Source organism: Rhopalosiphum maidis, chromosome 1 (assembly GCF_003676215.2).
Source record: "Rhopalosiphum maidis isolate BTI-1 chromosome 1, ASM367621v3, whole genome shotgun sequence".
NCBI classification, from domain to species: Eukaryota; Metazoa; Arthropoda; class Insecta; order Hemiptera; family Aphididae; genus Rhopalosiphum; species Rhopalosiphum maidis.
The window spans coordinates 91,510,439-91,525,105 of record NC_040877.1 but is presented as its reverse complement, the minus strand read 5'-3'; the positions used below and the strand labels follow the sequence as shown (position 1 = coordinate 91,525,105).

Sequence of the window (14,667 nt, the reverse complement as noted above, 5' to 3'; positions counted from 1 at the left end):
TATTTCAATAAATAATATTTAAAAATTTTATCATTTTTTTATTTCTCGGATCCACAAGCACATCAGCATAATAATAACAATAATAATAACGTGATTACATAATTAATAAAAAAAACATAAAAATAATATAACTGTAACACCGGCCTGGTAATAATTAAATGATAAATATATTATATAATAGTTTTGGTTACCTATTATGAATTATTGGTATTAGTAGTTTAGGTTTTTGTTTTTGGATGACCGGCTACCCGTGCTTGCCCGGTAGCGTTTACTGCCACGGAAAAGAGTTACGTGTTTTTTACTCCATTTTATATATTTTTTAAAACTGCGCACAGAAAAAAAAAATGCGTCCGTTCGACGTATATTCGGCACACACGCTCGACATACAATAATCGCGTATCACAGCGGGTGTCGTATGTCATACGATCAGTATCAGACTTAAATAATTCACAAATATTTTTTATATATATATTATAACATTATGTTTTCCTTATTGATACATGTGTGTGTGAGGGAATAATTAAAAAATTTTGTATATATATAAACGAATAAAAAAATCGTTCGGCTAGAGCGAAACGTCGCAACATTTATGACAAAACGCTGTTATTTTCTTTTTTTCAATTTTTAATATTTTAACTTTTAAGTGTAATTGTTGGTATTTTTTAGTGTAATACTGCAATCAATTTCACTATTTTTCAGTACTACAACAACCGTACTCTACTAATTAATAATTTTCAACAATCAATATTGAATATTAATCAAATAAAAATTTATAAAATCCAAAAAAATACTGCATATTTTTAAATTTGCTACTGCACATTTAATATTAGCTACTGCACACAATTTTAGGCCCTGCATAATGATTTGAGAATATAATACGATTAACCTTGAATATGAAGTTAATATTTTAAGCATTACCATACTGAAAATTATAAAAGGTAATTAAAATAATTTTAGGTTCTTGATTTACAAAGTTAAATTAATATAAATGTCTATCTTATTGAAATTGACCTGATTAAAATAGCACGAGACAAACACTATAGAAAATAAAACTCAATCATGTTTTTGAAACCAAAATTGCAACATAAAAAATACATTTTGAACACTTAAGGTATAAGGTATAACATTATGCCATATTTTATAATCATATTCACTTAATAATAATAATATATTCTCATACAGATGTAAAATATTTTTAATTATATAGTCAATTGAAGATACACAAAATGTACCTATATAGTAATATTAATATAACACTTACAAATCTGTACTATATTAAATAAAATTCTGAGTTTGAGAACATTTTAATCCCAATGGGTATTTTTTTCAGGTTTTTATAATTATAATATCTGTTAAATATTTTTAGTAGTTTAAAAACTATCCAGGACATAAATACGCAAACATATAGACAATTTAATAAACATTTACTTAAGCCAGTTAAGAAAATAAATGTTATTCATTTTGAATTAAATTATTACAAGTTATTATACTTAAAAGGTTGAGTTAAAGTTTAAATGTAAAAAAAATATTTAAAGACTATTCAAAGTAAAATTAATTTTGACTAATAATAATAATATATAATAAAAAATAAAAATATATTTTGATAGTTTTTACTTAAAAAGCTTTAATTTTGAAATTGAGGGTGGATTTGAATAGAAAATCGAATTTAGTTAATACTTAAACCAGATCAAAATCAGGTTAGGTTAAAGGTTAAACCTAACCTATAACAAAAAATAAATAAAATAAGTATTACCGTTTTTCCTTATTTTATTTAACTTCTGTTAATTAATTAGATCAATAAATTATTATATCTCCTGATGTATCATTTAAATCCGGGCTTATTTGTTCTGTGCATAGTTCATATTATATGATGAAGCATAAAAGAAATTCAAAATTTTCCGTTTAACCTGATTTTGAATAGAATAATTTAGGTCGTAAATAAAAAATTAGAATGCTTATATAAAAATAATATACTCAACAATTATTACACATTATACAAGTGGTAAAATAGTTTAATATTAAATGAATACAAATTGTTATTCTGTTTTCTATCATCAAACAAGGTTTAACATTTTACATTTATAAATGGTAACGTAGGTATTTTGATATTTCTATAAAAAAAATAAATTTTTGTGTATTTTATTATCATGTCAGATATATTTAAAAATATTAATTTGAAAGTTAAAATCTATAAAAAATGAAAATTATAGTTACTAAATTAAAAAAATTAAAATAAAAGTAAAAAAAAGTAGGCAAATGAACACCGTTCTGCTGTACATTAGGTGTTGAGTGGATCACTATTATGGGTATGTCAAATTTAAATTCAATGATGAATACGAAATACGATTTTAAGAAGAGACAGTTTGATAGGTTATATCACCAAGTAATATATTATTATTATTTTTTTTTTTTGGTAAAGCTATTAAAGTAATTAATTTTACTTTTAGTAATTGGTAGTATTGCAGTAGGTCGATACATTTTTTTCAGAAATATTGAATTTATTATATTTTCATAATAATATTTTATCAACTTCTATAGTTTAAAATTTAATAACATATGTATTTTTAATATTTTTACACAGATATTAGAACAACTTATATTGTACTAAACTTTCAAGAACTTCAATATTGTGAATAATGTTTTATCGACATTTTTAGAAATTTTTTTTAAAAAAAATATAACAATTTGTCGTGCCTTTAAATAGTCGAAATGTTTTGAAAATTGTATCATGTAATACAAATAATAATATAACAATTTGGTGAAAATTAATTCTCTATTGATTATGAAAATTTAAAAATACATTTTGGTTTGAGTTAGTAAAGTTAATAAGTTTTATTGTATTATAATTGATATTTTGGTATGTATATATTTAAATATAAATAGAACAGATACCTAATCTAGTTTGTCTTTATTATTCTGTCTCGTGATTAATGATTATAGAGTTAAAACAATAATATAATAACTAAATAGTCAATAAATTATGCATTTTACTTATAAGTGTACGAGTATACAATAATAATATAGTTATATATCAATAATTAAAAATTATCTTAGTTTATTTGTGTTTTGATCTTAACAATATTAGTTTTAAACAACAGTAATTTAATAAAATAATTCTCGTCAAATGTCTAAAAAAAACGATTTACCATCTGTCAATAACAATAATAATAATATAATAGTATTGATTATTTACGGTTTATTATTATAATAATATGAAGTTAAATTAACCGGTTTATTCGTGAAGAGGAAAAAATTGAAGACTGGTTTGGGTATTTCCTTGGATAAGCCGAAGGTCAATACACTAGAAGTGATTACAATATTGTTTACAACAAATATTGGCGAAATAAGAAACGTGCGCGGACCCTATATAAATGACCACTTGTAAGTGCAGAGGTATCAGTATACATCACATTTTCAAAGACGATTATTCAGTAGGTAGTCTCAAGAATCATGAAATCTTACACAGCGGTATGTAGTTTATTTAGTATTATTATTAGTCCATTAAAGTTTCTGCTTTGAGTAACAACTAAATTTTTAATTTCTTACAATAGATAAATAAATATTTTCCTTATTAAAATTATACAAAAAAATTGCTTATCAGTTTTAGATACCTACTTTAAAAACACTTAAAATTTTCTAATTAAATAAAAATAGCCCAACTTAACCTAAATCAAATACAATTTTTAAAGAATTTATATCTATCTTAAAAACTTCAAGACTATAACTTTTTAATATTTTTAAATTTTATTCAATAACTAAAAAATAAAATTATTTTTTCCTAAAATTGTACACTTGATTAAATATAATTTTATATTTATTATTATAATAATACTTAACTTTTATCATATGTACCTACTAAAATTATTTGTTTGATTAAATATATTATATTATTATTACAATATATTGCTAAAACAATTCGTTATTTTAGTGAATAATTGTTTTATTATTATTAAATAACTGTTTAAATAGGAAAAGCATAGTACCGTTCTCTGTTTTCCGTTTTGGCTACACTCTACTTCCTTTTCATTCGTTTAAACTTTTATTGAATGATTCCCCTCTCTTAATCACCCCAACGTGATCACCTATTTTCTATTTTTAATTCTTTCAACGTTCATTTTAACAACAAAAATATCCTCTTAAACCAACAAAAAAATATTATACTTAATATATTATCTTTTTAATTATATAGACTTTTTAATTTAGTTTTAAATTGTCCTTTTTTTAAAAAAAAAATAATAAATTCTATTTTTTAATATCCTTCATATTATGTCTTTCTTTAATACCTAATAGTAGAAACTAATAATCGTAGTACAAAGTTCGTTAAAAAAAAAAATAATGATAACTGTTTAAATATTTGTCTTACAAAATTATGGTCATTTGACAATAATATAACAAAATTAAAAGTATCAATACTTTTTAGAATTTCATAATTTCACAATAATAGGATTACTAATATAATATAAACTTTATAATGACTGTATTATTAAATTAATAATATACAATAATAAATAATAATAATAATACATTAATAATATTAATATTGTTTAGATATTAGCTTTGTGTTTTGTCGTTCTCGTAATGACTCAACAAGCTACTTCAGAACCAGCTCCTGAACCACGCAAGAATGGTGGTGGTGGAAATCACCATGGATCTGGTGGAAATTATGGAAATGGAAATTACGGACAGGGACATGGCGGACACGGTGGACATGGTGGCCACGGACATAATACACACGGAAGTGGCGGACATGGACAACACGGACACGGAGGTGGCGGACACGGACATGGAGGTGGCGGACACGGACACGGAGGACATCATTAAGTTTAAAACAATTTCATTCTAATCCAGTACAATAATATAAGAAAAACTTTTTTTTTTTTTTGCTTATCAATTTATGTATCATCTTTAATGCAAAATCCAAATAAACAATAATTTCTCATAGAAATTTTACCTATATTAAACAATTGTGTGTTAATTATTTTTTTTCTTATCTTATATGGGTTGAGATATGATTTAAATAAAAAAAAAAAAAAAAAATAACATAATAATACAGTGAAACCTTCTCATCTAACAATCACTTCCCAATAGCGAACAAATTCTTGGAGACGAGAAAATTGTCATTATTTTTCAATGTAAAAACCTCTAAATAACGAACGCCTACTTTAAAGAATATTTTATTCCTGATTTTTTAATCAGGAATAACGACAATTTTCACGCAAAAGCAATACTTGACAAAATTGATTTTCATTTTTTAGTATAACTCAAAAACAAGAAACTGTAGATACTTGAAATTTTTACAAAATATTTATGTTAAAATTTCCAACATATAAAATAATTTTCTAAATATTTTTTTTTTTGCGTAATTTATAGACATTTTTAATGTTTTTTCTTTAAATGTTGATAACATCTTTTGGCTCAAGATGCTTCAAAAAATTGAATTTATGTTTCCTTAAAGGTTGTTCATTTATTAAAATTTCATAAGAAATGATATAACAATTAATATTGAATTTAAATTGAACATATTCATTACAATGATCCCTTCAAAATTGGCCAATCTATTTTATCTTTTGATTTCTTTAAAAGGAAATGTGTGTTGTATTGATAATATATTATATTTTAAATGTTGACAGTAATATTCGTTTATATTTTATTTGACTAATTTTTTAATCATTAAAGTACTAAATTAAATTTAACGTAGTCATAGTGCATATATTTTCCATAAAAACATTTACTTTATATGAATTTCAAAAATTGACTTCTTCTGAATAGCAGACAAAATTTCAGTAACTGAGAGTATAAACTGTTCAGAGGTTTCACTGTATACTATTGACATAACCACTGGAATTGGTTTAAATTTAGGCATTTATAGAATATAAATAGTTTAAAAAAAAAATCATAATAGGTACTATATAAAATATTAAACTTTTTGAATACTTCTTATATACCTAGTTACAAAACCATTTTTACATACTCCTACAAATATAAAAGATTTTTTACAAGCTCACACAGTTATACATAATATTCAAAATCGGTATTATACACATGGTATCATTTGATTAAAAATTATCAATAGAACCAGTTACGGTTTGTTGAATTGAAAATAATTAATAACTTTGCAAAATATAAATTAAAATTAAAAGTTTGTTTTACGATCACATATATACTTTTTATCAAAATAAATACTATTTAAATCATGATATCAATATTTTTTGAGGTAGCTTGAACACAAAATTAAAATCACGTTTACATTTAAAATAAATAATAAAATATTAATATATAATATGTTATCTATTGCTGGGACAATGAAATATAAAATTTTTTAATTAAATCTGTAAAAGTCACATTATTTACTATTAATTTTTCTATTGAATTAATATAATAATTTTGGGGTACTATTTATATCTATTAAAATGTAAGTTATTTAACGGTGAAATAGCAAAGCAAAATTTATATAATATTAATTACGTTTTATTTTTTGCTTCAGACATCATATAGAAGTAAGCAAGCAATATAAGCACGATATGATACATATGATGGACATTCAAGTTAATTCCAAACGTTCAGGGGTTCGTGTTTAAATTAATGAAAAATTAACTAAATATTTTAAAGTAATATGTATAAATATGAACAGTTCCCAAAACTGATTAAGTTGTAATTATAATAAAAACTACTTTTATCAATACAGCGTACCTACTTAAATAATATAATATTATAAAGAAAGAAATGTATTCATATTCATATTTCATAATATAACACAGGAACTTAATAATTAATGAACAATTGAAAATAGCAGGCTTATTAATACTGGAATACTTTTTTTTAAATGGAAGGGTAATGAATTAACATTTCACGAATCGGCGAATCAAATACGATATTTAACTATAGTTTTATTGATCTATATATATTAGATTTATAATTTAAATAATTTTAAAGTTATAATTTACTTAAAATATCATTAATTGGATTTTTTAATGTACCATATTAATACATAATGATTTAACCTAGCTAGCATGATAATTTATTTTATTTCTATTACAATAAATATTGTACAAACTAGTACTCACTAATCTCACAATATATGGTGCTGAATTCATGTACGGTCGCAAATCAATAACAATACTTCTTTCATCTTCTCCGACTTTTAATCTCTGAAACACACACACACATATATATATATATATATATTTCAATTAATGTTCTAAATATTAAAACTGATCGAGAAGAAAAACACACCATATTACATAGACCAGTGTTTCCCAGCCTATAGGTCATAAACCAACATTGAGTCATGAAATATTTTTGATGGATCGCGACTCGTGGTAATTTTAAACTAATTAGGCAATTATGTTGATACCTAACAAACAGTAAATTTTTGGTGATTTTATACTGTGCTCAAAATACAAGTAAACACAAAATCACACATGTGAACTGCGCCCCAGTTTTTATCAAGTGTAAAAAGGTGATATATAAACTGCGCTCGGGTAAAATAATAAAAATCAATAGCTATATATATTTGCAAAATTATCTTTAATATATACTTAATTTGTTACTGCTATATAATATGAATAATTTAAATTTAAAAAAATATATAATTTTAAAAAGTAAAATAATTACAAATATTATAAATAATAACATATTGTTGATACATATTCATTAATTAGAGTTTGACCACTATTATATATAGTGGTTAGGTTAGGTTAGGTTATATTCAATTTTGTAACTTTTCGCGTTTTTGTTTTTTATTTAGAATTTTGTTATTTAAAAGTTCGTTTATAGTATTTAGTTCGATATATTTTTCTATTAAAATTTTTTTTAACTTTTCTATGAACATGATAATATTTTGATGAGTTGTATAAAAACTATAGAATTAAAGTGAGAATGAAAAGATTCGCAGCATTAATGGTTAAAGTTGGCTCTGAAAAATGCTGCGCAAGTTTTGACTGAACATCGCTACTTAACCTCACCCGAACTTGGAGGCTATTTAATTTTACGAAACTTAAATTTTGAAATAATTTTTAAGCATTTTTTGTGCTGCGACATAGTTCAGCCATCGTGACTTTACTAATTAAAGTGAATACGATAGGTACTAGAAAACCTATGCCGGATTTAGCGATAACCATCAATTGTCGTATTACTGCAATAGTTATTCGATAACGTATTGGTATTTCTTGACGAAAATACAATTTCTGTAGTTCTAATTAAAAAATTACACAATCATAAAGACTTTAATAAGTCAAAAATGTTGTATACTTTACAAACCGGGCACAGCTTAAGTCAGTGCTTTTCAACCTGGGGGGTGTGGTTATATGACTGAAGGCCCTTAAAATATTTATTTAATTTAAAATATTTTTGATTATTTAGATATTATATAAATATAACATTATATTATAACCGACCATATGATTCATTATTTATTACATCGGGAAAGTTTATCTTACATTAAAAAATTTAGGGGCCCTATAACGAAAAAGGTTGAGAAGCACTGGCTTAAGTTATCGAGTGCAGTTTGTATTACACCTTTTTAACATAGATAAAATTTCGGACGCAATTTACAAAAAAAAAGGTTTGGGCGCAGTTTACATATGTCTTAAATTTGTGAGTCACCATTACCTAATCGCCATTAGATTGGGAAACACTGAATTATAGACAAGTATTTGAATTTTTAACAACTATTGCACATTCAATTCATCAAAGTCATTAGTTACACCTTCTATATACGAGTAATTACTGTGAAGTATAAAGCAAAAACTATCTACAAGATTATAAATATCCATGCTTGAAAGCATAACTAAGTTTTTCATTAACTAACCTGATAAAGTAGAGTATCGTCACAAATAAACGTTGACTTTCTAATAAGCTCCAGTTTTGTATAATAATTTTCATCATGTAAAGGAGTAAGGTATAAATTGTGCTCAAGGATGACATTTAACTGAGACCGAAGAATAAATCCTTTAAGTAAGCCATAACATTTATGTTCTATAGTTGTCTGTGAACAATATTTTAGAAGACATTAAGATATTATTAACAAGTTGTAGAACTTGATAAGGACTTTATTTATATATTTACTCGACAGTAACAAACTTTCGATGCTACCACAGGAAACCCATTGTGTTTAGTTGTGTTCAATATATCCACTAATTTTCCGACCATTAGTATATGAGGTATTGCACATACTGTATCACTCATAAAGTCTTCTGTCGTTATATCGCTAGTTAAAGGTGGTGGTTCGCTTACTAATATAGGAACACCTGACAGTTTAATCTGCATTTCATAAATACCCTTTAACATATAAATCAAAATTTGTCACATTTATGATCAACATTGTTCATTTTATTACATTTATATCAATAATTTCAAATTAAAAGTTGTGTAGTCTTTATACCATAAATACCATAATTATCTGCTTATTTCTTGTATATTATTTATTTATTTCAAGTATACGGATTGTGACATGAGTCCTATTACAATATGATAATGTATTGTGCAATTATAAATTAAATTATAAATATCAAAGAAAAAAATATTTACAATTTAAATATACTAAATTCAAGGATCGGTTACAATAGTTAAATACCCTAACTTGTGGGTTTTTTTTATTAGGGTGTATCGTATAAATGAGAAATGGTATTTTGCGCCAAAATATAAAAATATAGCATGTATTTTGCGTCGCATCAAAAAATTAATTTTGATTATTTGAGCCACGGCAGAAAACGAAATGGAATATGTAATCTACGTCAAATTTTTAATTTCAATTGTTAGAATTAACCAGCTAATAAATTGACTGATATCGCATCAGTCTACGATATTCCTAAGTTATTTACGCAATGATCATTATTGGTGCATAATAGTTGCACTAGTTCCATTATTAATTATATAACAAAAGTTATAAATTACAGACTTATTTTGATACATGATGTTTGAAAATTTTTGGAACCACTTATACTTATTAGGCCCTTTTCGTTTACGATATAATTTAAGGTACAACGGAAAGAATCTCGTATATTTGGGAAGCAATTCATATAAAAATTATTGACTTTTTTGTCTTTGAGAGGAAACTAGTGTGAGTCTATCATTATATATCACTTTTTTTTGCATTACTTCTAGACAAAAAAAATTTGACCTAGTCAATTTATTTTAAAATATCATAAAACTAAATAATGCAAGTGAACTTTGTCTAAAACCAAATTTATTTTTATCTGATTTCGAAGATGCAATGCATTTCATGTAGCATTGAGACAAGTATAGGAAGATACAAAAATATTCGGTTGTAGATTTCATCTAACTCAATCGTGGTATAGAAAAATTCAGGAATTAGGCCTATCCAATGTATATCAAAATAATAAAGCAGAAGATAGCAAGTGGCTAAACCATACTTTGGTTTCCATTGTTATCTTTAAATTAGGTTAGTGGTTGTTTTATTGAAGATTTTATGTCATCAATTGACAATTCCTAATGACATAATATTTAAAAAATATATGGATTATTTAATTGACACAAAAAATCAGTGAAGCGGCTAAATTTCTGCCAATAATTTGGGTTGAAAACATCACTAGCACTAAGCGTCACTAGCTCTCATTACAAATGCTTGCAAATCATATCATTCACGATTAAATTCTGAGTTTTATTACTCATATCAATCATATCCTACTATTTACCACTTTTTGAATGTACTGAAAGACTTTAAACAGAAACGTTGATTAAAATTAAAAGTATACATTTCAAAAAAATTATGAAGACTAAAGAATATTGATAGAAAAAGTTAGTTTCATCTTTAAGTTACAAGTTTAGTATAAAAAAGTGAGCCAGCTAGGTATTATAATTATTATTGGTGTTATAGATATTATCGAAAATGTATTTTATTAACTTGATTGATCAATAATTAAAAATACAATATGTTAATTTGTAAAAAAAAAATTGTTTAGTTATTTAAAAGAACAACAAACTATAATTTGAATAAAGTGAAAAATGGTTTAAATTACAGTTTTTGACGATACAAGATTACATATATTACATAATAATCTTTTATTTAGTTTTATATTGCGCAAACTACAACCTTAAAAAGTGGTGCAAATTACCAAAATTAATTTTTAGATGTAATATAAATTATGTATATATTTTTTTTATGTTTTGGTTGTTTTGGCGCAAATTACATATGGCTGTATTATGCAGACTATTTCTCTAGGTTATCGATATCACTTTTGATGAAATTTAAAAGTTAGGCGTTGTCAGCAAATAGAAAGTTAAGAAAGGCATTAAACATTTTATATTCTTAACCCACTAAAGTACCAATGAGATACAATTTTCTACCAGAAATCACCGACAAAGATAAAAATCGAAGCATTTTTTCTCTTCCGAAGGCGATGATGGACAGAAAAAAACACACATCATTGAAAATATTATGTATTCATCACTCTGCTTATAATTTAAAATATACTTTCAAATAAATCAATTTAGCAAATAATTTTGGTTAGGTTACAAAAAACCATTTTTTAATTTATATTTGCTTTAATAACTTACTATGCTTACTTAAATTTTTCCAGTTTGCAATAAGTAAATGTTATTGCGTTATAATATTCTAAGAATGAAAAAGTAATTTTGTAGAATTGTAGAACAAAAGTTAATGTGTTTTTACTGAAATCCAATAGATTTAGTTAAAACAGTCAGAGATTGTTTCAAAAATAAAAATAAATACTATTGTACTTAGCTGACGGTTGAAAGTAATAAATATATACAACTTAAAAAGATCCAAAATATTTTTAAAATTATATTATGACTAGAAAGTTTTAATTTAAATATTTATTGAAAATATCAAGTACCTGTTATTATTAATTTTTATTACAAAAAAAGAAATAGAGTTAATTTTGTTGAAAAATGATAAATATATATATATAAATATTATTGTTTTCCGATATTAATTTTCTTATTTACTAAAAAAAAAACTGATAATTTAATAAATTAAAGTATTAACTAGTTAATATTTTCTTCTAAAAATTATCTTCACACAACGCTGAGAATTCAACGAAAGATTCACACAAAAACACAAACCATTGTAAAACTAATAATTAAAATACATTCATCGGACCGCTTAGAATCTAATATCTAAAACTTTTATTTAATGTAATAAATGCCTATATTCATTATTTAGTGTTTCGAATAACTGAAAGTGTTGAAACTGTAATCCATTAAAAAATAAGTTTATATTAATTAATATTTCTCCACCAAATAATATTTGTGTTGATTAAATAGATATAAATTTAAATTTATCTAAGCGACATACGATAATGTTATAGTTTATATAACTTACATCTGTAAGAAAATCACCAGTCCATTTAGCTGTAAATAAAGTGATCATCAGTGGTAATAAGAACTGAACATTTCCTGTAGCCTCAATAAAAACGACAGTCAGACTTATAGTAGCTCTTACGATCCCGCCTAATTGTGCTGCAGCACCAAGTAATGCATATTTTCCTGGATTATTTCCAATCTAAAAAAAAAAAAAAATTGCCTCACCAAATCAAAATTAAAATGATGTTTTATTTAAAATAACAATTTAACAATATTATTTTTAAGAATAATTTAGTTAATGTTTTTAGATATTATATATTTAGAGAAACACTTTCGAAATATTCTGTGATTAAATTATGCATTTGTGCATCTCTGCGGATATTACATTACTTGGGTTGTACACTTTCAAAAATAATTTTTTCTAGAAATAACACTTATCTTCCCCAATGTAAGGTAGATTTTGAATTCATTATGCTGAATTGTTTTGTTTATAGACTATAGTTATTACTTATTTTACATTTGTATATAAGATAAAATTCGTTGGTAACAGAAAGCAACAAGTTGTATATTATAGTCAATTTTGTTTAGTGTATTGTGAACCCTTAATTTCAATTTTCAGGTTAAACACAACATCTATGAATACAATTTCACCACTTTCTGACATATTAAAATGAAAATATTTACCCAATTTTAAAAAACATGTATTTATAATTTAATAACAAATATTTGTAAAAATTAAACTTTAAACCAATATATCAAGTAGATAAGATACGTGTGACTTAATGTTTAGCACTAAAAATATAATAAATAATAATACTTTAAGAAATTCCCTTAAAAATGTATTCAAATTATTAAACAAAAACTTTGTATTATTTAAATTTTAGTTGTGAATAAAAAGACCGATCATACAATGTGTTAGGTTTATTTAATTAATTATAAAAGATATGAAAACCAAACTTATAAGGTATTCTAGATATAATTCAGAAAAAAATACACAAACAAAAAAAACTCATACTGAATATTGAATTATTGGAGTAATATGAGATTTATTTAAAAAAATTCTAACTTTTAATAAAAAATATTTACTGTTTTCAATTTAATAATAATAATAATAGTAATAATAATAATAATAATAATAATAATAATAATAATTGCATATTGGTTAATAGAATAATTAAATAGCTTTAAAATGAAAATAAAATTATGTTAAAACGTTGAAAAAAAAATATAAAAAAAAATGCGTGGTAGATTTGGTTTTGTTTAAAAAAAGCTAAATTGCCCCATAAGGTCATAACTTAAAAAATATAAAAGTTAGACCTCCTCTTTTGAGGTATACTTTCATATGACGTCAGCCGGTTATATTCCCCCGGAACACATTGCATATACTCATATTTGATTTCGCATGACGAAAATTTCGTTTAGCATATAATCGTGTAACCATTACTGCTTTTTTCAGGTTCATAGGTAAGACATAATTACATAAATAATTAAAATAATATAATGAAGCAAAATAAATAACTCTATATAATTAATTTATTTTATTTTTTTTTAGTGAGGTAGTTTATGATGAATGTTTATTAAATATTATCCATTCTTCCATTCTTATTGAATGTATGAAAAATGAACTCCAAGATAAAATATTTCACTTAAAGTTCCAAAAATACTCTAAGAATAAAATGGGTTTAAAAAATGCAGAATGAAGTTCTACAGACAGGTACACTCAAAACTTAAAATAGTGGGAAAGTAGGTAACCACTCTACTATACAGTAGGTGTCGAGTATCGAGTGTATTAAATCGATTCTGGGAGAAGACGATAAACCTATATTACTAAGTATATTTCATAATATATTTATATTAATATTAAAGTAGTTTATTTTAATACTAGTACAACTACATGTTGAGTTATTTTTTGCAAAAAACTACATAAAGTGAATATATACACAAACAATGTATTAGTCAATAAATTCTTTGCTCCGCTTAAAATCAGAAAAAGTTTTATGCATCATTTTTTGGGATTTTTAGATAATTTGTTTTTAATTTATAAGTACATTTTTAAATATTTTATTAGAATGGATAATACACAACATTACTTAAAAATAAAAAATTAAATTAAGTTATTTATACTGTGATTTTTTAAATTTTTTTAATAACGTATTTATGTATGTTTTTAGCTATATACTTACATGAGTTTTGTGATTAGGAAGTAATTAGTTAGAAAATTTAAAAATAAATGAGATTTGTACTTAAATCTATGCCCTAGGCTTATTGAAATAACAACTAAAATAAAAATAACTATTATTGATTTATAAATAAATATTTTATAAAATAAGAGGGAATTATAATATAATTATTATCTTATTAGTATTCTATTCTTAAAAGTTA

At 23.9% G+C, this 14,667-nt stretch overlaps 2 protein-coding genes across 2 annotated transcripts in view; one reads left to right on the top strand and one right to left on the bottom strand.

Annotated features, from left to right (window-relative positions):
• LOC113551720 (H(+)/Cl(-) exchange transporter 7-like) overlaps positions 1-14,667 on the bottom strand; it is a gene marked incomplete at its 5' end in the record, with an annotated part of 40,665 nt that overhangs the window by 18,311 nt on the left and 7,687 nt on the right. The window contains 4 exons of the mRNA XM_026954136.2: positions 7,065-7,148; positions 8,810-8,986; positions 9,067-9,279; positions 12,305-12,484. Of these exons, the coding sequence (XP_026809937.1) occupies positions 7,065-7,148; positions 8,810-8,986; positions 9,067-9,279; positions 12,305-12,484 (654 nt within the window). The remainder of the gene's footprint in view (positions 1-7,064; positions 7,149-8,809; positions 8,987-9,066; positions 9,280-12,304; positions 12,485-14,667) is intronic.
• On the top strand, positions 3,345-4,945 carry LOC113551721 (cold and drought-regulated protein CORA-like). Its single transcript, XM_026954137.1, has 2 exons — positions 3,345-3,468; positions 4,549-4,945. Exons 1-2 carry the CDS (start codon positions 3,451-3,453, stop codon positions 4,819-4,821), a joined length of 291 nt encoding a protein of 96 aa, XP_026809938.1. The 5' UTR covers positions 3,345-3,450; the 3' UTR covers positions 4,822-4,945.